This window comes from Plecotus auritus, assembly GCF_963455305.1.
Source record: "Plecotus auritus genome assembly, chromosome: 2".
NCBI classification, from domain to species: Eukaryota; Metazoa; Chordata; class Mammalia; order Chiroptera; family Vespertilionidae; genus Plecotus; species Plecotus auritus.
In genome coordinates, this window is record NC_137771.1 from 220,479,299 (window position 1) to 220,506,317 (window position 27,019).

At 50.4% G+C, this 27,019-nt stretch overlaps 1 protein-coding gene across 1 annotated transcript in view; it reads right to left on the reverse strand.

Annotated features, from left to right (window-relative positions):
* Positions 1–25,115, reverse strand: part of SLX9 (SLX9 ribosome biogenesis factor) — a 38,723-nt gene extending 13,608 nt beyond the window's left edge. Inside the window, exons 1-3 of the mRNA XM_080654376.1 lie at positions 24,857–25,115; positions 11,626–11,734; positions 910–978 (exon numbers count right to left, since the gene is read on the reverse strand). Of these exons, the coding sequence (XP_080510502.1) occupies positions 910–978; positions 11,626–11,734; positions 24,857–24,994 (316 nt within the window). The 5' untranslated portion in view covers positions 24,995–25,115. The remainder of the gene's footprint in view (positions 1–909; positions 979–11,625; positions 11,735–24,856) is intronic.
* Positions 25,116–27,019: the final 1,904 nt, after the last annotated feature.

Consider the following 27,019-nt stretch of genomic DNA (forward strand, 5'->3'; position numbering starts at 1 on the left):
TAGGCTGCGCCATCAGGTGTGTATAATTGCCTCTGTGATGTTCTCCCTAATGAGGCCTTTCTCTGACCTGTCCCCATCAAGCGGCATGTGACTGTATTTTCAATCAGGGTGGGTTGAATCAAAGGATGCAGAACCCGGATACAGAAAGTCAGCAGAATCACACTAAAAACAGTAAGGAAGAAAATTACAAAACAATCTTCACAAGAAAGTATTTAGAAAAACATTAGCAAATACTCAGCATCGTGAAAAATAACTACTATATTTCCCAAAACAAAATTAGTGGGAAGAGTGGCATTCGACCTGTCACAAGACGTTTAGCCAGCAATGCATGAAGGAAACCCACCATGAGAGACAGGTACTTGGAGAGAAAGGCCCCGCTGACCCCCAGAAGACCCGGGACCCAGGAGTCCTGGGAACACGCAGAACACCCCGCCCAGATGCCCTGAGCGAGTGCGTGCCTGGAGGTCTGAAAGGACACTCGCCAAAGGGACATGACTCCATCTACCACTTTAGACAGTTCTGTGTCCTAAGGACTCACAACCAGCATGTGTCCTTTTGTAATTACAAACTCATCATAGAACCAAAAGCAATCATTTTTACATGCAAGAAGCTGGTGCAGCACCTTCTTGAGACCATTTTCTTAGGGAGAAAAACCAAGGCTTTGCAGAAACTCATACAGAGCCACCTCCTCCGGGGCCATCTGCCTGTCACATCACAGGCCATCGCAGGCATGCTGCCGAGGCCCCAGTCCCCCCACCAGCCACGGTGGGGCCTTGAAAGGGGTTCCAAGCCAGCCGTTGAGCATGAGCCCCAACCCCAGTCCTCGAAAGGTGCAGAGGTCGAGGAAGCCTGTGCCCTCCTGGCTATGAGTGAGCCATGGCACCGCCAGGAGACAGGGGATGCACTTACTCTGCAGCCACCGCTCACGCCTCAGCTTCAGTTTCTCCTTCTTGGGCAAAATCGTCTTCGCCTCGGCACCTGAGGACAGAGCACACGTGCAGTGAGTGGAGCGTCCCCGTTCCCGCAGGACAAAGTCTTAAGGTCCCCACCCACAAAGCCTGGGAACAGAACTGGGCAGGTTCTGACAGTGCCAGGCACACTGCTCCCCCATGGGTCACCGTGCCCACAGCAGCCGGGCTGCACCTAGGGACGAGGCCAGCCCCAGCCTCTCACAGTCCCCAGGGAAAGATGGAGCAGCAGCTCCTGCAGTGCTGGGAACACGACACTGCACGTCAGCACAATGTCAGGAGGGTGCCCTAAGCACAGGGGTCCCTCTGAGGCAACAGCCTGGCACTTACCACGGGGCTGCCCCAGGATGCCAGGCAGGCCTTCACCTACCATCCTTGCCACCCCAAACCCAGGATGACCTTCAGGAGGGCTGCTGCATAAGCATGCTGACAAGAGAGGGCCACACAACTCAAGGAGGAGCCACAGGCTATGGAAAACGGGTGAGCACCTTAGAGCACCAAGGCTCCCCTTCTGCTGAGCCCGGGACCTGAGCACACTGGGCTAGGCTCACAGTCCCCGACTGCTTGGAATTCCTCTGCATAGGTGCTGCCGGAAGCCAAGAGGACGCAGGTGAACCCAGTCTAAGCAAGTGGTGGTCCCACATCTTGTCACTGAATCAACCAGGATAATAAAACCACTCCCTTCAGACGTGCCTTCTCCCAGAGCCCTCTGTCCACTCTCGCCTGCCATGTGGGGATGTCCCCAGCCTCACCTCCAGCATGTGTGGGGTACAACACACACCTTCTCCTTTGTTCCCAGCTCTGTCGTTAAACACTGGCCACCTAGCTGACCCTCCCACTCCCCACCCTACTCCTCTCAGCTCCTGCCCCATCCCCCAGCGCTGTCTGCTCTTACTTTGTCGTGACTTCAAGTGCCCAGGCCTCTCCTTCCTTCATGACCCTGTCCTCACCACCCATGGCTGTCTGCACATCTCTACTGTTATGGGCTGAACTGTGTTCCCCAAATTCCAGTGTGGAAGACCTCATCCCAGTACCCCAGAACATGGCGGGGTTGGGGGAGAGGGTCTTTAATGAGGTAATTAAGTTGAAATGAGGTCACATGGGTGGGCTTCTAATCCAGTAAGACTGGTGTCCCTATAGCAAGAGCAGATTAGAACACAGACATGCACAGAGCGATGACCATGTGTGGACACAGGAAGAAGATGGCTGTCTCTATACACCAAGGAGAGAGGAACCAGCCCTCCTGGTGTGTGAGCCACCTGGGCTACAGTGCTTTGTTATGGCCACCTGAGCTAACTAAGATACCCATCTTCTCTTCAATAACTCGGAGCACTGTGCTTCCTGCATTCAGGCTGGCCCGAGCTTCCCCTCCCCTCCCCTCCCCTCCCCTCCCCTCCCCTCCCCTCCCCTCCCCTCCCCTCCCCTCCCCTCCCCTCCCCTCCCCTCCCCTCCCCTCCCCTCCCTGTAAGCAGCCACCTGTGACCCTCATCTGCCCACTCCCCACGAGAAAATGCAGCAATCAGTTACCAGGCGCCAAGACCCGTCACACTCACTAGCATCTGACATGGCTAACTACCTGGAGAAACCTGATGACCGTTAGGAGCACTGAGCACATTTATGCCAGTGACCCCATGACTAGTCCCATTTTACAGATGAGAAAAGCAAAGCTTAGAGGGGGGCCAGGTCATGGGGAACTGCTGTGGCTCAGGCCTGGAATAGAGTGTGAGGTGGGCCCACAGCCATCAGGCCTCCGCAGCACCATGTCCTTGGCTGGACCCCGCTGAAGCTTCACCAGCACCCCTGGGACCAGGCCACTGGAGGGGTACTGGGGACATGGGATTTGGGGGTTTATTCCCCCAAAGAAACTATGAACCAAGGAGTGTACATAGGTGCAGCTCCTCAGAGCACCCAGATAATGCACATGGCCCCAACTGCAGGACACGGAGTGTCTCGGGTCTGCCTCGCTGGTCCCCAGACTGCCATCTCCTCCCTGGCAGGCAGGGGGTGGGGAGTGAGATACAGAACCCTTTCCCCAACAGGCAAATTCGGGGTGGGAGACCCACCAACATGCAGCACGGTGCCCGCTGCACCGGGTGCGAGCCACTGCCTCATGCTGGCCAGACCTGAGTCCCAGCTGAACAAAGATAGTCAGTGTGTCTGAAGTCGTGGGGCCCAAGAAAGCTCAATAGTGCCAGCTGGCATGTCAGGTGGCACTGGATTCCATTTGGACAGGCTGGAGCACCCAGACAGAGTCTCCCCACCCCCACCCCACCTGGGGGACTGTGCACTAGGGGGAGCGGACGGTGCCAGGCTGGCAGGTGCACCACTCTTGGAGCACAAAGACGATGCAGTCCAACGACTTTCTCCCCGACGTCAGGGCTGTGGCATGAGGGCATGCACATGGAAGGGCGGTAGGTCAGAGACGCTGGACCTACTGACAGCTTCTCTGCTTCCAGCTCTAAAAATGGAGCAAACTCCAGGCTGCTGCACTTCCTTGGCCTTAACTGGGTCCCCAGCGATAAGGTGGCTTAAGCCCAGGACGTTCTATATGAGATGCACGTCCTGACATCTTTACTGCCCGCAGATGTGCTTGGCTGTTACAACAGATCCATGACATCTAAGAAAAAACAACGAAGGAACAAGTTCTGTCGAGAGCCAGGTGGAATCCTGCTCATGAATAAGCCTGGGGCACATGACTTCGCGGGAATTACAGCCCTTTTCCAGGAGTGAGGCTCTACGTGTCAGGCCCCATGCTACCTTCTGGACACGCTCCAAGTCGATACTGGCCACGGGGGAGGAGGAACGAGGCATCAGAATGACGAAGTGAGAGTGACTCCACACTCTGGGGCAGGTCAACCCAGCCTGAGGGCTCAACCTGAACCTGGGCAGGTACCAGGAATGCCTAGTCCAGGACCGGCCTGGCCAACCTGGAGTGTCCATGTGACCCAGTGAGCAGTTTGTTCTTATCTTAAAGATGAGTAACATTCTCCAGAACCTAAGATAAAAACATTTAAAACAATCAACCAAACAAGCTGAGCACAGGCAGGGAGGGTGGGGCTGGCCACCCTGGGCCTCCTGCTCAGCACAGCAGGCTTCTCCCAGTGCCTGAGCCTGCCCTAAGCCCGCCCTGAGGTGCCTCTATGGCCTTTGGGGGCAGCAGTAACCCTGGGTGTGGACCCAAAAGGCACCCAGCAGCCCACAGAGAAGGCCAGGTGCAAACTCAGGCACAGGCTGCTTTCACAAGAAAAGTAGAAGGTAAGACGCTGCTGTAATATAACAAAACAGTGAACTTTGGAGCTTTGATTGTAGAGACACAACTTGGACAGCTATATGAGCCTCAGTCTTCTCATCCAGAAAACGGAAGTGCACCTGCAGCAGTGTTGATGAGGTCAGTAACCCTCTGTTCTGTTCTCATAAAGGAGCCTCGAGGAACAAAACGCAAAGTTCAAGCAAGAAGATGCCCATCTGCCTGCCCCAGTGCCACCCCTGTACCCGGGAGGCCCACCCCTACTCCCAGTCCTTGTCCAGTCACCACAGCTGCCACCAGTGGGGATAGTCAGAGGACAGGATATGGTTTCACAGGTGTTGCATTTCGGGAGGATATGGTTAACGGGATATCACGTGAGTACATTCTAATGGAACAATAAGGAAAATCAGTTTGTAATCAGCCTTTCTATCAACGACATCAACAACGCTGAAAGGACCTGGGCACAGGCAATGAGAGACAACTACAGGTTACAGCTGATGTGACCCAAGTCATAAAATACAAAGGCATCTGTGATACCACGGTCTCCTCACCACAACGGTAAACACAACCTAAGACACAGGTTTGGGAGGAAAATAAAGCAGGAATCATTTACCTCCCTCTGTAAGGTCCCAATAGATTAATATGTAAATAAAAAAATAAAGCCACAAAAGTACTACAAAAAACACAGATTTGGCTACACACGATTTTTTTTTAATATATACGTATTTTTATTGAGTTCAGAGAGGAAAGGAGAGGGAGAGAGAGATTGAAACATCAGTGATAAGAGAGAATCATTGACTGGCTGCCTCCGACAAGCCCCCCACTGGGGATGGAGCCACAACCTGGGCATATAACCAGGAATTGAACCATGACCTCCTGGTTCATAGGTCGATGCTCAATCACTGAGCCACACCACCTGGGTAACCACATGCAAATTTAAAACCTCTGCAGAGAAAAAAAATTATGTGAACAAATTCAAAAAATTATGTGCACTACCAATGAGGTGTGGGGGGGTGGGGAGACAAACATCTGCAGATAACAAACAGGTTTTTCCTATAGCTCTTCCAAACCAGTAAGAAAAGGCCTAGACGAAAACTAGGAAAAGGACATAAATAGACCCTTTACAGAGAAACACAGCTAATGAAAACTCGTACTAGCCCCTAGCCAGTTTAGCTCAGTGGATGAAGCGTCAGCCTATGGACTGAAGGGTCCCGGGTTCAATTCTGGTCAAGGACATGTGCAGGCTCGATCCCTGGCCCTGGCCGGGGCGAGTACAGGAGGCCACCAATTGGTGTGTCTCTCTCACATCGATGTTTCTCCCCATCCCTTCCACTCTCTCTAAAAATCAATGGAAAAATATCCTTGGGTGAGGATTAACAACTCATTCTACCAGTAAGAGCACATTTTACAAAACAGACCCCACTGTCCACCCTTCATATGGCAGAGAACCGAGTGTGGAACTGGCTGGCACAAACCAGTAGCAGACTTGTGAGCACTGGGTAGAAGCTCCATGGGCAGCGCCTTCACAAGGCAAACTGGCACCGACTACTGGCATTTTCAATGGCCACCCATTTGCCTCAGCAATTCCACCCCTATGGTTTTATCTGCAATGTATTCACTTGTGTTGACAGATGTGTGGTCCCGTCATCCAACAAACATCAACACCTGGAAAAGGAACAAGGCCACTGTGTGCTGACCATCGCCAAGCCTATGTATGGGGACATGAGGGTGGGGCCTGCCCGTGTACAGGGAGAGGGGCAGAGACGGAGACGTTTATGGTGGTGAAGGCTGCCCCAAGGCCTTACGCCGAGTTTTCATGCTAATGTGGGCCATATCCCATTTTACTAACAAGAAGGCAGTGGTATGAGTATCAGCTCAGGAGCCATTGGTGGGTGAGCTCCACAGGGAAACCCCGGGGCGAGAGGACGGCCCAGCACCAGGAAGCCAGAGAAGCAGCCGGAACACAGGAGGGCACAGCATTACCTGCTATGGGCATGGCCGGACACAGGTGATCACCAGCAGAGGGTGCAGGTGTACAGACTGTGTTCCCTTCGTTTTTCTGTTTTCCAAGTTGTCTTCATTATTTATACTGCACACTGACCTCCCAAAGCCCTGACGCAGATACGCCAGGATACAGGCCCCCTCCACCACCACGGAGGAGGCAGGGACCCTCAGGCCCAGCCCCACAGCCATTCATCCTGCTCCAACGCCTTCTCTCAAAATGCCCAGGCAGAGTCCTCCCGGGGTTCTTTCCTTGCCCTTGCCCTTTCCTGCTTTCTCTGTGTTAAAAAGAACAGGCTCCATGCAGACCAGGTGAGAGCAACCCAGCAGCAGGGCCCCTCCCTACTTCCCGCTATGCCACTGCAGGGTCAGAGCCACAGCAGGTCCTCGCCTCTGGTCCTGCACTCGGCCAAGCACACAGGCCTTCAGGCCCTGCTGGCCAGGATGGCCTTGGAGACAGTGGATGACCTCCCCAGAGCCTACTCCCCAAAGCAGAAGCCAGAGCCCAGGAGACATGCAAGAGCTCAAAGCCAGCAGCTGCAACCATAGAGGATGTAGCCCTCTCCGACAGCTAGCAGCACAAACATGGCAGGAACAGGCTCCCAAATGCCACCCGCTCGACACCTATCCACTGTCCTCGGGGGACCCACACACGCTACAAACAACACCAGGTGGTCTGTCCAGAAACTGGCTCCTCTGAGGCAGTCATTCCTTCTCCATAGCCCCTCTTTGTTGGTTCCCCTTTTACAGCTGGCGGTGGGGTGGAGGCAAGGAAGGGAAGTGGTCTAAGGGTCTGTACTACCCGATTGCAAGGCTGGAGTAAAGGTAGAAAACTCCTGAACAACCCCTGGAAAGCCTGAGAGTTCCCTGTGCGCTGGGCCGGGCCTTCCCCAGCTCCTCTCCAGGGCAGGGCCAGCCGCTCCAACCTGAGCTTGGCTGTAGAGAGGATGCAGCTTTGCCGCCCTCTGCAGAGCAGCCCTGGGCCTGCATCTGCTTCGGACTCCGGTTTCAGAGAGAACCCCTGCCGTGGGTCAGAGGCACAGCGGGAAGCTCGGCGTGTGCACAGGGAAAATGCAGGCGCAGCACTGTGGTCTGCATGGCCACTGTGGTCTGCATGGCCGTGAGGCCCAGAGCTCTCTCTGATAGGGGACATAGGGATCTCAGCAGCAGTCCTGGAGACACAGAAGGCGGGTGCACACACTCCAGGTGTCCCTGCAACAAGGTCCCTCCACTGTGGCTTCCTTGTCCACTCACCACTGCCACTTCCCCAAGCTCTCCCGCCACAGAGCCCAGCAGACATGCTTCCACCGCCGCCCCTTGGTGGCCTCCAAGTTGTCCAGCGTACTGCCCACCCAGCATGGTGGCAACGCTGAGGCTCTCCTCCCACACTTCTGCTCCTGCCTCCCTAACCAGGCCTATCCTCCTCCAGTCCCACCCCACCCTGCCCACCTCTCTGGGCGTAAGTCTGGGACTAGTGATGCCCAGTTGAGGCCACAGATGGAGTGCTGGCCCAATACCCCAGGTGCTTGTCTGAGAACAGAATGGGCTTATTCTCTGCAACCTTCCAGCATAAATGAATATAGGACTAGAAGAAGACGGGCAGAGCAGCAATCTGTGTTGGGGAGGAACGCACAGCCACACGTCCCCACATAGGAGAGGACACAGAGGAGCGAGGAATCTGCTTCACAATGCGGGTGGTGCATGAGCCCAGGGACCCTGACTCTCAGGGCAAAGCCAAGCTGGCTGGTGGTGGAAGGGGGAGCTGGGTGGTGGTGGAAGGGGGAGCTGGGTGGTGGTGGATGGGGTCCGTCTGCAGGGAGAGCTGGGTGGTGGTGGATGGGGTCATTTGCAGGGGGAGCTGGGTGGGAGACAGCCTCTAGCTTAGTGGTTCCCCCTCAAGAAGTATGGAGCCCCTGCCTGCAAGGGGGATCAAAGGGAAAGTGGGGGCAGACTGGGCTCCAAAGGCCGCAGGGCTCCAAGGGCTCTGTGCAGAAACCCTGGCACAATGCCACCTGCAAAGCAGGTCCACCAGGTCCTAAGGCTGCAGGGAGAGCACATCTGTGAGAGCACATCTGCCAGAAGGAGAGGAACACACACAAGCACATGGGAGCCGCACAACAGACATTCATCCATCAGGGTGATGGACCCATAACCAGGCCAGGCTCCCGAGTGGGCTCAGCCTCTTCCAGTCCATACCGGCTACAAGGCAGTGGCACAGCAGCCGAAACACAGGCATAGTTCTATTTGTGACTCAGCCCAAGGCAAAGATGCAAAGGAAGGGCGCCTCTGAGCTAATCCAGGCAGACAGGTGACCTCACCTTCACAGCCCAGCAGGCCACTGAGCAGCCAGTGTATGAGTCATCGATACCACTTTCCACATGACCTGTCCCAGGCCACCAGCCCAGCTCAGGCCTGGAGTACAAGACCCATTGTTCCCCTGTAGGACCCAGGCACTGGCCAATAAGGAGGAAGCAAGACTGAGAACAACCTAAATCGGAAGAGATGCTGAAGAGGGAGGCTCGGGTGGGGGAGAGGCTGAGATAATCAGTCACCTGCCACCAGGAACCTGGGCATCTTGACTCCTTGGGGGCTCCATCGGGAGCTGCAACAGCTGTGACAATGTCTCACAGAGAACCATCCAGCAGTGCTGGAGGGAGGGCCATCAGGACCCCCATTCCCAGATGGGCTTCAAAGCTCTGAGCTCAGCAAAGGGAAGGGCTGGCACCTACAATGGGGCTTGCCCTACCCCTGTACCGCATCCTTGTCTGTGAAAGGGGACAGAGTGGGCCAGCCCCTCATTGACATGGGAGTACCGCTGGGATGACCCAGCCACCACCAGCCCAGCTGCCCCTGGAGATGACCCCCAGCTACCACCAGTAGTGGGCATGACTGAAGGCCAGTAGGACTTCCAGGCAGGTCCATGAAGCACATTGCCCAGCAGATGCCATGCTCATTTGATGCATGAGGAATGAACAGTCCTGGGAAGCTACACAGATGCCCAAATCCAACGGCCAATGAAGCAGAGCACCGGGACCTCAGCTTGGCTCCTGTGACCAAGCTAATGCTTTGTCCCCTCCACTCCCTCCAAACTGCTCGGGGATACCGGCTGTAGCACAGATGGCTTCTCCTCCAGGGTGTATGCACCACCAACAGGCAGGGCAGCATGCCAACCTGGACCAAGAAGGCAGAGCCCGTTCTATGGACAGAAAGCAAACTTGGCCCCACAACCAAGGAGAGAAAGGTCGCAGAGGTGACAGGCAGAAAGCGCGAGAGTAGCCGCCATAGGGAACTGTCAGAAAACAGCATTTGTCAGCTCTCTAGGGGAATAACTTCCTCAGCAATTTTCAAAATCCTAGAAGAGTTTTTTGTATGAAATGACAAATAGCTAACCTCTATAATAGGTAAAGCACTCACCCAAGGTTAAGAAAGGTGATCAGAACTGCCCCCAAATACACAGACAAGCCGTAAGAGAATCAGTGAACATACAAAACCGTTGATGAAATTGGTCACCAAAGAAATTTCTGAACGGGCTGGAGAGGGTCAATGAGGGGAAAAAAGAGACGTATGTAATACTTTCAACAATAAAGAATTATTTTTTAAAAAAAGAAAGAAAGAAACTTCTGAAAAACGAGGACTACTAGGAATTCCCTCTCGGAGAAAACTTTGTGATTGTAAAGGTGAGGGAAGGTCGCAGCCAAGATGGACCCTCACAAACACCTTCCTCCATTCGTTCCCCCATGATTTACCTTCCCACGGTTTGCGCCCTGCAAGGCTATAAACATACCGTTTGTTGCTAGGATGCTATAGAAGCCAAGTTCTCACCACCCCTTTCAGTTTCTCATCACTCCCGTATCTCCTGGGTGGAGTGTACTGCACACATTAATAAACTGCATTTCTCTTGATCTGTCTTTAGTGAATCTAATTTGCAGGATCCCTAGGAGGGGAGGGGGGAAGTGTTTGCTCCCTGCAGTTTCAATGTACAAAGAATGACAAGGAGAAGAAGGTGTATCTCCCGTGACATAAAAATACCCAGAGCAACGATGCAAACAACATAACCCCACAGAAGATGCTTGATATAAGTCAGACCTGTGAAATAATCACATCTTACAACGCTGAGCTGTTTACAAACTACAGACAGAAACCTGGGAAATGATACTAAAAACCTGGATGCTGCTGAATCCTCCAACAAGAAATAATTAAGAAAAATCTGTACATCAATTCACTAGAAAGCCCCAGGAACACAAAGACTGTTAAAGCAGTAAGACAAAAAGGACAGCTACTTACAACTTTAAAGATGAGAACGTATAGTCAATTAAACCAATGGAAGTCGATGTGCAGGTAAAGTACAGTAGGATTACAGAGACGGAGACCAACAGCCCTGCCCCGGAGGCCTGAGTGCTCTTAACAAGGTCACACGCCTCTCTTATTTCAAATGCTCAGCTGCGTATGTGCAGCTCACACCTACGCAGCATTGAGGTTTCTCTCCAGACACGGTGGTGGTGCACCCACCGGGCCTTGGGAGCTCACTCCACCTCCAGGGCAATGTGACGGGGAGCAGAGCTGCTCTCCTCTTCCAGGGAAGCTCAGCCAAAAAGCTCTGGCCACGAACTGGGCTGGATCAGAGAAACATGGTAAAGACACCAGGAGAAGGCAACCAGCAAAATCCAAAATGGGGGAAGTGCAGTCAGAAAAATGCCCTCATAAAAACATGAGGGAAAAGCTTGGGAGCGGGCTGCAACACAGCAAGGGCACTTGTTTGCACCCTGATCTTTACAAAAAACTTGATGAGGCAATCAAAAAGGGGTGAACACTGCATGTACATTTGATAAGAAATTACTGCTAATTTGTTTAGATGTGATAACGGCACTGTAGGTATGCTATTTAAGGAAGTGCCCTTAGAAATAGATACTATAGAATTCATGAGAGAAACCATTTGCTTCAAAATAATGCAGTATGTGTGTATTGAAGATGGGTGCTGGGCACAGGGAATTTCTTTATACCATTCTTTCTATTATAGTATATTTTAAAGTTTTCCATTAGTAAAAACCTTTTAAAATTATACAGTTAGCCCTAGCCGGTTTGGCTGAGTGGATAGAGCATCGGCCTGCGGACCAAAGGTTCCCGGGTTCGATTCCCGTCAAGGACGTGTACCTTGGTTGCAGGCTCCTCCCTGGCTCAGGCCCTGGTCAGGCTCATGCAGGAGGCAACCAATCGATGTTTTCTCTCACATCGATATTTCTCTCTGTCTTTCCCTCTCTCTTCCACTCTCCCTAAAAATCAATGGAAAAATATCCTCGAGTGAGGATTAAAAAAATGTAGTTAACTGAAATTTGCTCTTCCCTATGCATTTGAACAACTCAAAGCCAGCCAGGCACTGCAAATCGTAAGGTCCGCCTCGCTCCCTCTCACCTCTCCTGATGGAAGCAACACTCCTTGTGTCCAAGTCCAGCTTCTGCACCAAGGCACTGGGGTCTATCTTGGTCCTGGCAAAGATGTCAGTGTTCACAAAAGCCCACTCCTAAGAAGGAAAGAAAGAAGACCATGTAAGACTTGCTCCATGGCTTTGTGGTGAAATGCAAGGCCCGTCACACGGCAGGGAGACCCTTGGGTGAGAGCCTCAAGATGCACTAGGACTGACTATCACGGAGGAGGACCTGGAGAAACCAGCCTCACTCCCCAGCGAGGAAGCCCCAGGACCCCCGGGAGCTCAGACTCCAGAGCCCTACAGCAGCTCCTCCCTGCCCGCCTCGAATCACCAGGTGGACCGTGCTCCTGGTTTAAGAACCATCTTAGACCAGATCCAGGATCTCCTTCCAAACCTCACATCTTCTTACTTGTACAGCCCTCTCCTGTGTCACATCCCCTCCTGCACCTCAGCACTGTCTCTCCTAGGTCCGTTTCTGAACTGCATTCATCCCTACATCGAAGTTTTAAAACCATCCATGTCACTCTACCCACCGCACCGTGCTCACCCAGAACCCACTCCCCGTGCCCATCTGGCTCATTCCAGGGCCAATGTCCAGGACAGGGGCCTCGGGAGGGACCTCAGCATCCACTCCCAGGGGAGTCACACACCAATGGACAGAATGGGGATGATGCAGAAACTCGTCTAAGCGCCAAGAAGGTGTTGGGCTGAGTGCGCCCACCTAACACCTGACAAAGCAGCTCTGGCTGGCTCTTCAGGACCGCCCAGGAGCAGTAAATAAGAGACCTCAGAGAACCCAACAGGGGGCAGTGCTGGAGCATGGGGGACGCAGGGCGGGCGAGGAAGGCCATATCAGCTGACACCTCCCAGCAAAGGGGAGCCCAGGTCACATACATAATCTGTACACATTGATGCTCAACTTCTCTCTACTCTGTCACTTGGACATTTTCTGCAGTGGTAATTTCTCTCATAACTTCACATTTTGGAGCTTAATATAGAAGGTATTGATGACACACTGACTGTTTTCCATGAATAACAATGTCATTATGTGACTAGAAATCAGAATTGTTTGTCTATTCCATGTTAAAGTTCAATGACCATACCCCCTTGCCCTCCACCCCCACCCCACCTTCCAAGAAGGTGAGGGCAGAAAACCAGGACTTCCTTCCCCTGCCCCCCTTATTAATACAAGGTCTATGTATTGCTTTTATTGCTGGTCTTGTTCTCCTTTCTCCTATTTGGTTCCTTTATGTCTTTCCTATTTCAGGCACATCGATTTTGTAGTCTCTAACAATTCCATTTTCTGACTTCACAGCAGTCTGATTTTGATGCTTGCACTGCCTGCTGACTCTCACTTATGGTGGGTCGTTTCCTTATGATGTCAGCTGCAGTCTGAGTCTGGCAGGATTTTATCTGCTGAGGGAATCCCAGCTGACCTGGCCAACACAGGGAATACAAGCTGGGGCTGTAGAGGAACCCATGTAGATAACGACAGAGTGAGGATGTGGCAGACCATCTCCCCAAAAACCATTTAACTGAAGAAAATGTTAAGTCTCATTAATGACAGAAAGAATTTACAGCATATCAGAAACTACCAAAGAAGTTTTATCCCTTCCCCCAGCTCCCAGTCCATGGCTATGGTTTCACCGGGGTCAGGGGAGAGGGGCAGGGAGGCAGGCTGCCAGCAAGTTCCCCCCACCCCCACCCCACCTCACCTTCCAAGAAGGTGAGGGCAGAAAACCAGGACTTCCTTCCCCTGCGCCCCAACCCCTTTTGTTGGGCAGACACTCCACCCTGGGCAGGGTCAAGCATGTCAAACTCAAAGGCTAACACAGGCCAAATGAACAAGGCTTAAGTTTATGTGTGCCGCAAAAAAACAAAAGCTTCAATTTTCATAGGTTTATTTCGATAGAGACATGCTGAATACAAAGGACTGAAATAAATGAGTAATCGTTAACATAAAATAATAGAACATTTTAATAAAAATTAATATTTTTTTCTTGAATGTTAACTTACCAGACACTGAATAACTGCACAAATTAATAAACTTAACGCAAATAAATCTATTTTTCTTGTTCTCTGAAAGCGAAATATTTCCTGTTTGTGCACACCAAACAAGTCAGTTCAAGACTAATGACGTGGCAATCGGCTGCTAACATATTCGCTGCTAGTATTAGTGGAGAGAAATGGTGCGCCTGCGGGTAAGGCACGTGAGGGAAGTGAATGCAACACGATTATAGTAATCAGTCATTAGCGAAAGTTGTAGTTCATTATTAATAATCATGTATAACAGGATATTGTAAAAATTAAGTTACGAAATTTTTATTAAAACGTTTCTTACATGCCATTATATTGGCTGGGCCGCATGCAGCCCGTGGGCAATGAGTTTGACATGCTTGATCTAGAATACTGGGTCCTGACCCAGCTCTGCAGGGTGGAGCTACTTAAAAGCCAAGGAGATTAGGGGCCACCCTCCAGCTGCACTCATGGAGGGGCTGTCACCAGGGAGAAGCTGAATTGTCCCTGCCCCCTTCTCTAGTGTGGGCACAAAGGACCTGCCCAGGGGAGGGACAGGCTCCAAGGAGGACACTGACTCTATCAGGACAGAATGAGAAGCCCATGCCTAAGGGTGTTGTGGGTGTGGGAACCATGCCAGGTCCCGGGATAGTCAAGGCCGGTGGGAGCACAGAGGCCTTGTTATCAGTACACCTAAATGACCAAAGGCCGCTCTGGGCATGTGCCTACACAGAATGTTCAAGGACTCTGAGCCTGGGAATCCTAATCAGGCCAAGATACCATGATGGGTGTAATGGTACACTGTGCCCTTCAGTAGCCAGTATGATTGATGTAACTATTGGCACGAAGCCTTCTTTGTCTGAATAGTGTAAAAGTAGGTTACTGACCAGTCAGCTGAGGCAGGAGTGAGAAGTCTGCTGGAGTATGGAGGAGAGCAGCTAGAATGCAGTGTGTGAAGAAGTCTGCTAGAGAGAGCAGCTGGGCAGGAGAGACAGGAGGAGCTGCTGAGCCGGAGAGCTCAGATACCGCTCTGATGTTAGGCAGTGAGTCTAGGAGGTAGCATGTGGCTGCTCAGGTAGCTGTGGGTACAGAGACTGATGCTGCTTTACGGGAAAGATACATATTCACTAGCCGGGGTCTGGCTGCCTACCTGTATGGACTTTGCTGTGAGGACTGTTCTTGTCTGATAGCTATATGGCCACTGGCTTCAGCAATAAAGACTCATTCTTATATACCCACAACCTCTCATGGCTTCTCCATCTACGACCCGGCGTCCTAAGAGGTCCAGCCCCAGGCAGAGGGGCTCAGACCTAACACCTGTTACTAGTGAGCAGAGGATAAAGGAGGAACTTGGACTAAGTTCCCAATAGTTAGCACAGTGGGCAGGGTTTGAGAAGAACCAGCCCTGGCATAGTTGGGTAGGAGAATTTAGAAGAATACATGGACTCACAGCCACTCAGAACGACGCAGAGCACCGTGCAGGGCTCTGGCTGTGCCCTGACAGTGGGACACTAGGGATCTGTGCAGGCTGTGCAGCTCACAGTGCCACAATACTGGCAGCAACCAGCTACATGTCAGAGAAAGCATAGTGTAACAATGAGAACACCGCAAAGACAGCCAAGAGCCCTCCTGGGATCAGAGTCAACCCTGGGGTCCAGGCTGCACCCCCTCAGGAGCAATCTACTGAGAGCCCTTGCCCATCACAACCACCTCTGGATGGGCACAATGGAAAGCATGCCCCAAGCAAACACAATGCAGGGCGGAAGGCCCGAGCATAAGGGCTTAGGCACAGCTCTGAGCTAGCACTGGCTGAAGGTCACCTGCTCTAGCCCAGGAGCGGCCCCAGGAGTGCATCCATGGCAGTCTGCAGGCCAAAGGGCTCTAGGCCATGATGGTTCAGGACCGATCAGAGGGAAACTCAAAGCTGCTAGTCCCTGACTGAAGATGAGTCAAAAATGTAAACTCCCAAAGGTAATAGTAGCCTAGGGGCCCCACGCACATCCAGTGGAGAGGGGCCAAAACCTAATGAGACCAAAAGGGCTTTTCACACAATCTGACTAGTAAGTGATTTATGCTGATCCAGATAGCCAGGCAAAAAGATTAAAACTATATATATCTCTACGCTAATAAAAGAGAAAGATGCAAATTGGTCATACCTTCACGATGCCCATCAGCCAATCAGGAGTGAGTATGCAAATTAACCCAACAAAGATGGCGGGTTAATTTGCATACACAGGCGCCAAGCGGCCGGGGGCGGGACGCTTGTGCCATTGCCATGGCGACGACACAGGCGTTCTGCACTGCCCCAGCCGCTCCGGACCTCTGGGTAGCGTGGGAAGGCAGAAAGGTGGCTCCAGGCCGGAGCAGAGCGAAGGCAGAAAGGCAGCTCCGGGCCGGAGCAAAGGCAGTCCTGGCAGCCAGGGGAAGGAAGGCCCATTCTTGCATGAATCTTCGTGCATCGGGCCTCTAGTGTGTGTGTGTGTGTGTGTGTGTGTGTGTGTGTGTGTGTGTGTGCAAGGAGATCCAAGGCTGCACACCAGAGGGAGAGTAGAATAGCTAGGCCAATGTAAACATTAACCCTCTGGGGTGCTATGATGCACTTCCCAAACGTCCTGTTTTGCACAACTAAGTATGATACATGCGGAGAAAAGTGTGATCTAGGTAACTGCAGCTGCAGTGAGGAGCCACATGTTGGACTTAAGACTTCAAAGCAGCCATTGCAAATAAGGCCACAGAACTGAAAGAGACCATGCCTACAGAACTACAGGAGAGTACAATGACATCTCATCAAACAGACTACCAGGAAGTGAGAGAAACTATCTCACAGCCTCACAAGATGACTGCCTATGACCAGGCCAGCAGGGGGGTTAGTGAGGGACGACCAAATGACTAAAGAAGCAGGCTGTGTGTGGCAACCAGGCCGGCAGGGAGGTTAGTGAGGGATGACCAAACGACTGAACAGCAGGCTGTGTAGGGCGACCAGGCCGGCAGGGGGGCTGTGAGGGGAGACCAGGCCAGCAGGGGAGGCAATTGGGGGCGACCAGGGCAGCAGAGGGGGTCAGTTGGGGGTGACCAGGCCGGCAGGGGGGATAGTTGGGAGTGACCAGGCCGGCAGGGAGGGGGCAGTTGGGTGCGACCTGGCCAGCAGCGGGGAGCAGTTAGGGGCAACCAGGCCGGCAGAGGGGGCAGTTAGGGGCAATCAGGCTGGCACGCAGAGGCAGTGAGGGGCGATCAGGTCGGCGGGGGGTGGGGGGAAGAGTTAGGGGCGACCAGGCAGGCAGGCAGGTGAGCGATTAGGAGCCAGCAATCCAGGATTGTGAGAGGGATGTCCGACTGCCGGTTTAGGCCCGATCCCCGGACATCCCCCAAGGGGTCCCAGATTGGAGATGGTGCAGGCTGGGCTGAGGGGACCAACCCCCCTCACACCGTGCACAAATTTCATGCACTGGGCCTCTAGTTAAAACATAAAATAAAATCCTGGAGTCAAAAATTAGTGATCAAAATGAATAATTTCACTCGAGAGATTGAAAACTAGATTTGAGCTGGCAGAGGAAAGGATCAGCAAATTTAAAGAAAGATTGATAGAGATGATGCCATCTGAAGAAAAAAGAGGAAAAGAACAGAGCATGACAGAGAAATCAATAGAAATAAATTTATAGAATAGGTTTGCAAAAGTGAAAACAAAGGAAAACCTGACTGAAATGGAGTGACCAGGCCAGGAGGCGAGATCCAGCCAGTACCCACCTGACATCAATTACAGGAAAATAGTCAATTAGAGACTCCAACCGAAGAATCCTCCACAGGAAGGAATCACCAATTACAGGCCCAACAAGAAACACTGCTGTACACTGCACCTCCTACAACAGGGTTGGGGAACCTTTTTTTCTGTCAAGGGTCATTTGGATATTTATAACATCAAAATTATCAACTTAAAAATTAGCCTGTTAATTAAAAACATTTAATTAACTCACTCCTAGTGCCTTGGCAGGGGGAGACTGGCTGGACTTTCCCCATCCCTGTCCTTCAAGAAATTGACTCCCCAGCATCTCAGACTATAAGAAACATCACCTCCCAGAACTCTCCCTTTTCTCTAATGGCCTTTCATTCAAAACAACCCTTCTAGCTTTCTCCTTTTTCTCCATAAGACAACTCTTCTACTTTGTTAGACTTGCCTGCAATTTTTGCTGTAGCTGGCTTTCCCAAATTGCAATTCTTTGCTATTCCCAAATTAAACCATTTTTGCCAGAAAGATAACTTTTATATTTAAGGGCAATGTGGAAAAATGAATGGCTTCTTAGAGTACCTTTAAGCATGCCAATATAAGTAATGGAAGTATCAGATGAAGAGACAGAGAGGGAGATAAAATATTCATAGAAACAATGGTGGAAAACTTGCCAAAATTGACGGAGAACACTAACCTACACATCCAAGAAGCTCAAAAAACTCCAAAGGGATAACAAACTCCAGACAGAATAAACACAAAGAGATCTACTAGTACATCAAGGCACATTACAGTCAAAATACTTCAAGGCAAAGAGATAACCTTGAAAGCAATACACACACACACACACACACACACACACACACACACAAAGATGATTCATCACAATGGAGTGCACCACCATATGATTAACAGCCAACTCCTCATCAGGAACAACAGAGGTCAGGAGGCAGTGGTATGGCATATGCAAAGCATTCAAACTATCTTTCAAGAATGAAAGTAACGAGAAACCAAGATGGCGGCATAGGTAAACACCTGAACTGCTGCCTTGCACAACAATTTCAAAACTACAACTAAAAGACAAAACGGACATCATCCAGAACCACAGGAAGGCTGGCTGAGTGGAAATTCTACAACTAGAAGGAAAGAGAAAAGCACACTGAGACTCACAGGAGCTGCGGAAGGCAGAGGTACGGAGGCGGCCGTGCAGAGAGGGCTGGCAACTGAGTATGCAGCTGGCTTTCTCAATCGGTAGGGAGATAAAAGCTCCCAACTGCTCTGAACTCCAGTTCCGGGCGAGAATCTGGGGACCCAGACTCATACGGGGAGAAACTGGACTGTCTGGCAGCGGGTGAAACTCAAGGGCGACTTTCTCTCAGAGGTGCTTGCAGCGATTACCGAGGGACACTGAGACCCAGAGGCCTCTTAGGGCAGGGCTGACGGGAAGCCATTGCGGTTTGCTCCGCCCTGAGATCCCGCCCCACGAAGCCATTGCTGTTTGCTCCACCCTGAGACTCCGCCACATCCAAGCTGTGCGCAGAGGCTTTTGCATATGAATGGCCTGGTCCTTTGAATTCTAAACTTACCTAACAAACTGCAGCTGAGTCAGTGAGACCCAGAAGATCCAAAAGAGGGCCCAAGGCCCCACAGCAGCTTGCGCTGCTTCAGAGCTGGGCCTCATCTGGGCACCTCCAAAACCCAAACAAAGAAGAGGAATCTGCAGATCTCTCCATAGCTCCTGCTGGGTGGCCTCAGGCAGAGGCTAAATTAGCACCTCTTTGGAGATCCAAGAGCCAGTGTACCCAGGGGTCAGAGTAGGACCATCCAGATACAACTCCTCAGATCCATAAGGGACACACTCAGGGGGCAGACTCAGTGAGCACCAAGTCTTGTCTCATAAGGGTGTCTCCAGCACAGAAGTTCTCCCATCGTAGACACAGCTGATCCTCACAGCCAATTGGCCTGGAGGTCAATTCCTCCCAGTGATACCAACAACAATCAAGACTTAACTACAACAAGACTGTGCACACAGCCCACAAAGGGGTGCACCAAGAGTGTCCACCTCAGGTAACTGGGGAGGCTGAGACACTGGGCCCTATAAGACACCTAGCACACAAAGCTACCCTACCAACTCAGGGAAGCAGTGAAAATGCGGAGAGAAAGACACAGATCACAAATGAAAGAAATGGAGGAAAGCAAATGACTGAATATAGAGTTCAAAACCATGGTTATAAGGTTTTTCAAGAATTTTCTAGAAAAGGCTGATAAATTTAGTGAGACCCTCGAGGATATGAAAAAGGACCAACTAGAAATTAAGCATACACTGACTGAAATAAAAAATATTATACAGCCGAAACCTGTTTGGCTCAGTGGATAGAGCGTCGGCCTGCCGACTGAAGGGTCCCGGGTTCGATTCCGGTCAGGGGCATGTGCCTTGGTTGCGGGCACATCCCCAGTGGGAGGTGTGCAGGAGGCAGCTGATCGATGTTTCTCTCTCATCGATGTTTCTAGCTCTCTATCCCTCTCCCTTCCTCTCTGTAAAATATCAATAAAATATATTTTAAAATATATATATATTATACAGAGATCTAACAGAAGACTAGAGGATCGCAAGAATCAAGTCAAAGATTTGAAATACAAAGAAGCAAAAAACACACAACGGGAAAAGCAAAAAGAAAAAAGAATCCAAAAATATGAAGATAGTGTAAGGAGCCTCTGGGACAACTTCAAGCGTACCAACATCCGAATTATGGGAGTGCCAGAAGAAGAGAGAGAGCAAGATACTGAAAACCTATTAGAAGAAATAATGACCGAAAACTTCCCCCACCTGGTGAAAGAAATAGACTTACAAGCCCAGGAAGTGCACAGAACCCCAAACAAAAGGAATCCAAGGAGGACCACACCAAGACACATCATAATTAAAATGCCAAGAGCAAAAGACAAAGAGAGAATATTAAAAGCAGCAAGAGAAAAACAGTTAGTTACCTACAAGGGAGCACCCATACGATTGTCAGCTGATTTCTCAACAGAAACTATGCAGGCCAGACGGGAGTGGCAAGAAATATTCAAAGTGATGAATAGCAAGAACCTACAACCAAGATTACTCTACCCAGCAAAGCTATCATTCAGAATTGAAGGGCAGATAAAGAGCTTCACAGATAAGAAAAAACTAAAGGAGTTCATCACCGCCAAACCAGTATTATATGAAATGCTGAAAGGTATTCTTTAAGAAGAGGAAGAAGAAAAAGGTAAAGATAAAAATTATGAACAACAAATACATATCTATCAACAAGTGAATCTAAAAATCAAGTGAATAAAAAATCTGATGAACAGAATAAACTGGTGAATATAATAGAACCAGGGACATAGAAAGGGAGTGGACTGACAATTCTCGGGGGGAAACGGGTGTGGGGGGTGCGGGAAGAGACTGGACAAAAATCGTATACCTATGGATGAGGACACTGAGGGTAGGGGGGGTAAGGGTAGAGGGTGGGGTGGGAACCGGGGGGAGGGGAGCTATGAGGGGGAAAAAGAGGAAATACTAAGGACGTTTTTTAGGCTGAAAGTAAATGATATCAAACAGTTCAAATCCACAAAAACAAAACAGGGAGTCTAGAAAAGGTAAACATGTAGGTAATTATAAAGAATAATCATAACAACTTCAGGCTGGGCTGTAACATATAGAGAAGTGGGCACAAGTAGGTTAAATTGCCAGGAATCACAAGTAAGGATACAAAGTAAAATCAAGAAGACAAATAATACAAATAAATAATACAATAATTAATAAATAATACAAGAATAACTGTGTTCCCTGTACTCACCACTGTAAACCTACTTTTGTCCACCCGTGTATAGATACAATTTGCATTACAATATAGCAGGACAAGGGGTGACAGGGAATGGAGCTGTACAGATTCTATCTTTTACTGGAATTAAGACGTAAATACTGAAATATATCGAGGGCCCTACATCAGCCCCTAAAGGATAACTAACCATTGTCAAAGAGTCTCTCCATGACCAAACACTGCTCAAGCTCCCCTGCGATTTCCTCAACTTTTCATAACACCAAAAGCACAAGCAACAAAAGAAAACAAGATAAATGAGACCTCATCAAAATTAAACCTTTGTGCCAAAACCGGTTTGGCTCAGTGGATAGAGCGTCGGCCTGCGGACTGAAGGGTCCCGGGTTCGATTCCGGTCAAGGGCATGTACCTTGGTTGCGGGCATATCCCCAGTAGGGGGTGTGCAGGAGGCAGCTGATTGATGTTTCTCTCTCATTGATGTTTCTAACTCTCTATCCCTCTTCCTTCCTCTCTGTAAAATATCAATAAAATATATTTTAAAAAAAAATTAAACCTTTGTGCTTCCAAGGACAATATCAAGAAAGTAAAAAGACAACTCACAAAATTCAAAAAAATATTTGCAAACCATACACATCTGATAAGGGCTTGCCATCCAGAATACATAAAGAACGGTTAAAACTCAACAAAAAGACAAACACAATTAAAAAATAGGCAAAGGACATGAACACACATTTCTCTAAAGAAATACAAATAACCAACAAGCTCATGAAAAGATATTCAACATCAAATGCAAATCAATGAAATACCACGTCACACCCACTAGGATGGCTATAATAAAAAAAGACAATAACAAGAGTTGGTGAGGATTTGGAAGAATTGGAACCATCATGTATTGCTGGTGGAAATGTAAAGCGGTGCAGTCACTGTGGGAAAAAGTCAAGCAATTCTTTTAAAAGTAAAACTCAGCATTCTGTACCACCCAGCAATTCCACTCCATAAATCCACTGGAAACTCTGTACAGGAATGTTCACTGCATTACTCCCAATATCCAAAAATTAGAAACAACCTAAGTATCCATCAACTTATGAATAGACAAACAAAATGTGGTGGGTATGGTACACTACACCCATACAATGGAATGTTTTTCAGCCGTTAAAAAAAAAAAAAAAAAAAAAAAAAGCCAAATAAATGAATGCTACAAAAATAATACTACAAGGAACCTCAAAAGTATGCTAAGTGAAAGAACCCAGATATAAAAGGCCACATATTGTATATTCCATTTATATAAAATGTGCAGAACAGGTAATCTATTGAGACAGAAAGTAGAAACGTGGTTGCCTCAATTATTGATAATAGGGATTGCTTTTTAGGGTGATGAAAATGTTCTGAAATTTGTAGTGATTTTTACACAACTCTGTGAATATACCAAAAAATATCCAGTGAATTGTCCACTTTAAATGGGTGACTTTTATGACATGTTAATTATATATCAATAGTTTTTATAAAAGCCAGAACACTGGTACCAGACCCTAGGTTCAAACATCAGATCCTTCATCAGCAGCTGAGTGTCCTTGTTAGTTTAAACTCTCAGCTTTTTCATCTGCACAACAAGGGTTAGGGCAGTGGGGAAGATATAAAGTGACTGGCACCTAAGTGCTCAATAAACATGACTGGTCTCATTAGCATTACTGAGCCAAAGTCTTGGTCCACCTGGTCTTGTCACTTCCCCCCTGCTAGCCCCTTGGTTGCACACTAAATATTTCCATGGCAGCCCCTGGGTCAGCCACTGATAAACAAAATGTACTCTACCCATACCATAGAGGGCCATCCTGCCATGAAAAGGAATGATGCACTCATATACACAAGGTACAATCTGGATGAATGCTGAAAACAAGACAAGTCCAAGAACCCAAACACAAAGACCACAACGTCGATGACTCCATCCATGTGAAATGTTCACAAGAGACAGAAAGTAGATCAGTGGCTGCTCCGGACAGAGCAGGAGGGGAGGGGTGACTGCTACACGGCAAAGGGTCTCTTTCAGTCCCCTCCTCACTTTTTCATTAACTTTGGAAATTTCCTTCCTATTCCTAGCTCAGTAGGGACTTTAAAAAAAAAAAAGTTCTGCCATATTTGTGCGGCATTTATGTTGTGGTGGTGTTACTGGGAAGTGGCCTGGCCCTGAGCAGGTCTGCCTAAGGCCAACCTGTAGTGTGTGGGTTCTTAACTTCATGCAGGAAAAGCTTCACAAGTACAGGTGAATTTTAGAAGACGTTTATTAAAGCTGTGGACAATGAAACAAAGGAAGGACTGGGGAAATGAGCCCAGGCTGGTCTGCTTTGGCTTACTAAGAAGTCAGAGAAAGGGGGCCATGGGGACAGGTTCAGGGGGTTTGCCTGGGATGAACTGCCACTGCCCATTGCTGCCCTGGTTGTAAGCCTCATGGGGTCCCTTAGAGTTTAAGAGATGCACGCCTGTGGGGAAAAAGGGGGGAGGCACAGTTATGTTCCTGAGAGGGAAAGTACGGCATTGGGACCTTTGCTTTGAGGAGTTTTTAAGACTGGGCATTTAGGGATGGTCTTAGGGGAGGATTTCAATAGAATATTTATCAGTTTTATGCTGATATACCAAAATGAGGTTTATTCTTAACTTCATCTGTCCTTAGGTATGGTTGGCATTAATGGCACTAACTGGATTTCTGTTACCTGTCTCCTTGAGTTAGGTGATTTAAGCTATTTACCTTCTGCTTGGGGAAAAGTGCAAACCATCCTATCCTATATAATAAAAGGCTAATATGCAAATCGACCAAATGGTGGAATGACTGGTTCCTATGACGCACAGTGACCACCAGGGGGCAGACGCTCATTGCAGAAGCCGCTCAGCCAGAAGCCCGCAGCGCGCTAAGGATATCCAACTGCTGGCTTAGGCCAGCTCCCGTGGGGAGCGGACCCAGCCATCAGTAGGCCATCCCCTGAGGGCTCCCGGACTGCAAGAGCATGCAGGCCGGGCTGAGGGACCCCCCCCCCCAAGTGCACGATTTTCATGCACTTGGGCCTTTAGTCCCATATAATAAAAGCCTAATATGCAAATTGTCCCCTGGAGGGGGAGTTGAGAGGGAGTTCACCAGGCTGGGCTGGTAGGCCAACCTCAGGAAGGGAGGTCCCAGCCGGCAGCCGACAGCTGGCAGCTGCTAGGGTCCCTACCCATGCACGACTTTCGTACACTGGGCCTCTAGTTTACTCCTAAGTGTCCTGGTTTAGGGAAGACAGAATTTACTAGATAGCTGAAACTGCTTGGCATCTTGATTTTCTAGGTGGCTGCAAAATGCTGTCTCCGTTTCCCTGATCCACTTGTCCTGGCTTACTGGCCTATCTCAGTGGGAGGTGTCTGGTTCTCGCACACCTCCAAGGCATGGTGCGGCAAGTCAACCCTACCAGCCATCTCAACGTGGCAAGAGCCTGGAGGCCCCCACACCTCGCCGACGGAGAAGGTGCGCAGGTCGCACAGCAAACACCGCGAGGGCAGTACCCGGGTCGCAGGAGACCCGCCTGGGGAACCACAGGGCCGAAGCCAGCACAGGACCCCCAAAGCTGCACAGTGCGGCGCCCCAACCAACCCCCGCCGACCCTACCCCCACCCCAACCGTCCAGGGCCGCCTCCTGGCTCCTAGTTTACCTTTCTCCCAACTCCGCCAGCCGAGGTCTGCGGAGGGGCCCCCTCCTGGGCCCGAGGCGCGAGGCTGGGCGTGGACTCCGCCGTGATCCTCACGGCAGCCTGGTGCACGCGGGCCCGCAGCCCCCTCACTTTCCCCATGTCTCTGGTTGAGACCCACAGTGGACCGGAAGCCGCGGGGCGCAGGAGACGGAGCCTGCAAGAAGAGGCCCGGGCGGAAACTGGAGCCCGGGCAGTTGGGTTCCGATATCCTCCCTGCAGCGGCTGCGCAGTCTCTCGGGAGGGGCGGGGCCGCGGAAAGGTGTGGCCGGGGAGGGGCAGGGGCTTGTGTCCTAGTCCCGCCCGGTCCCCGCTCCGGGAACGCCCCGCCTCCCAGGCAGATGCGGTCTAAATGCTGGAATTCAGGCAGCCTCATTGTGATTTGGGGATGATGAATATGGAGCTGGATGGAGCAAGCTTATTGGAAACACGAGTGCCTTTCATACAGTCTCTGAGGGGAAAAAAGAATCAGAGGCCTGGGTGGGGGCCTGCATATTGTGAGAAGTGGTGACCTGTCTGCAATGGGAGATCTGAGACTGCATGAACACCGTTGAATCTAAGAGGACCCCCAGTAACCCTTGCCTGAGCGAGTCCATTTGTTTATTAACTGTGACTGAACCTTTACTTCATGTCCATCTTTTTTTTACAGCATTTCATTTATTCCTCAAAACAATTCCTGGAAATGGGGTGTAACTCGTCTGTTTAAACTGGAAACTACATGATAGACTAACTTGTTGCCACACACACAAGTCACGTGCTAGGAAACTCCTGGACCAGGCCCTGAGTGAGCCCTGCAGTTCACTTTCAGTCTCCTGTGCATCCAGCCCTGAGGGGAAACAAGCTGGTGTGGGTGTGACTTTCATCCTCAAAGAGCCCCTTGTTCTGTTAGGTCCACACAGGAGTTCAGGCTCAGCCAGGAGAGAGGACACGCCGCCCCGTCCCCACACAAGGGAGGCCTTGGGTGCCAGCACACAGGATTCCACCCTGTCTAGGAGCCCAGCCGAAACTCAGATACAGAAAATGGGCTTTGGAGAAGAATAGTTGGCCCCACACAGAGCCCCAAAAAGGATGAAAAGGTGCTTGCCCTGGTCTGTGGTCCCCCCACTGCAGGCAAGTAAATGCTCTATTTTGGTTGTTACAGGTCTGTTCAGGGTGTGCAGGACCTGACCTGTCCAGATCTAGAATGTCCAACAGGGATGGGGACATTTGTAGATGACCAAGGCCCCTGGATACACCAGGCTGAACGTAAAGGAGCAAAGTCACAGCATGGATCCACGCTGAGGCCAGAGAGAAATGTCCCTGGAAGAACTTCAGAGGCCAGCTCCTGGGTGGCCATCCCGCTCCTCGGTATGAGTACCTGGCTGTCAGTGCTTTTCCAGGCTCCAGGGCACCTTCCCAGCACCTCGCAGACCAGGAGGTTGAAAGGACAGCCCAGCCTTCTTTGGTGAGCCTCTAGCTGGGCTGAGAGCTAGACTGGAGGAACCTCTGGGAAGTGAGAGTTTTGGCCCAGCAAGTAGGTTTTCTGGAGTGTGGAGAAGGCCATGCCCACCCCAAGTCGGGTCCCCACCAATCCCATGGAACCTATGGCTTCTTTAAGGGGGTGCCATCAGAAGTGAAAGAAGCCTAGTTCCAACCAGTTATCTGCAGAAATATTCCGAGTCCCCAACTGCGCCATGATAGAACAAGAATGCAGAGGTAATTTCTGCTAATGAAAGTCATGCAGGGGCGAGCTACGGGCACAGCACACAGACTCAGAGACAAAGCCCAGCAGCATCGAGGACTGTCCTCTTGGCACCCCTCGCAGGGACACTAGGGGACACCCCAGAAGCAGCTCCATTGGCCCAGCATCACTGACCTGACCTTTAACACACTCTGCATCCAACCAGCCTCATTTCCCGAGTTGTCCGAAGCAGGGAGACTCCATCTTGGCTCCTGGCAGGTGACCCAGTCCCCAGCCTGACCCAGGCAGTGATGTAGACACCTAAGCAGCTCCAGAGGCCTGCAGACGGCTCAGTTTCAGGCTTCCCTTTTTGCTCCCTGTGTAATCCATGCTGTCCCGGTAAGAGGAAATGAATGTGAACTGCTCCAAAATAGATCTATCAAAAATCCTGGGGCCCTGATTTCCTG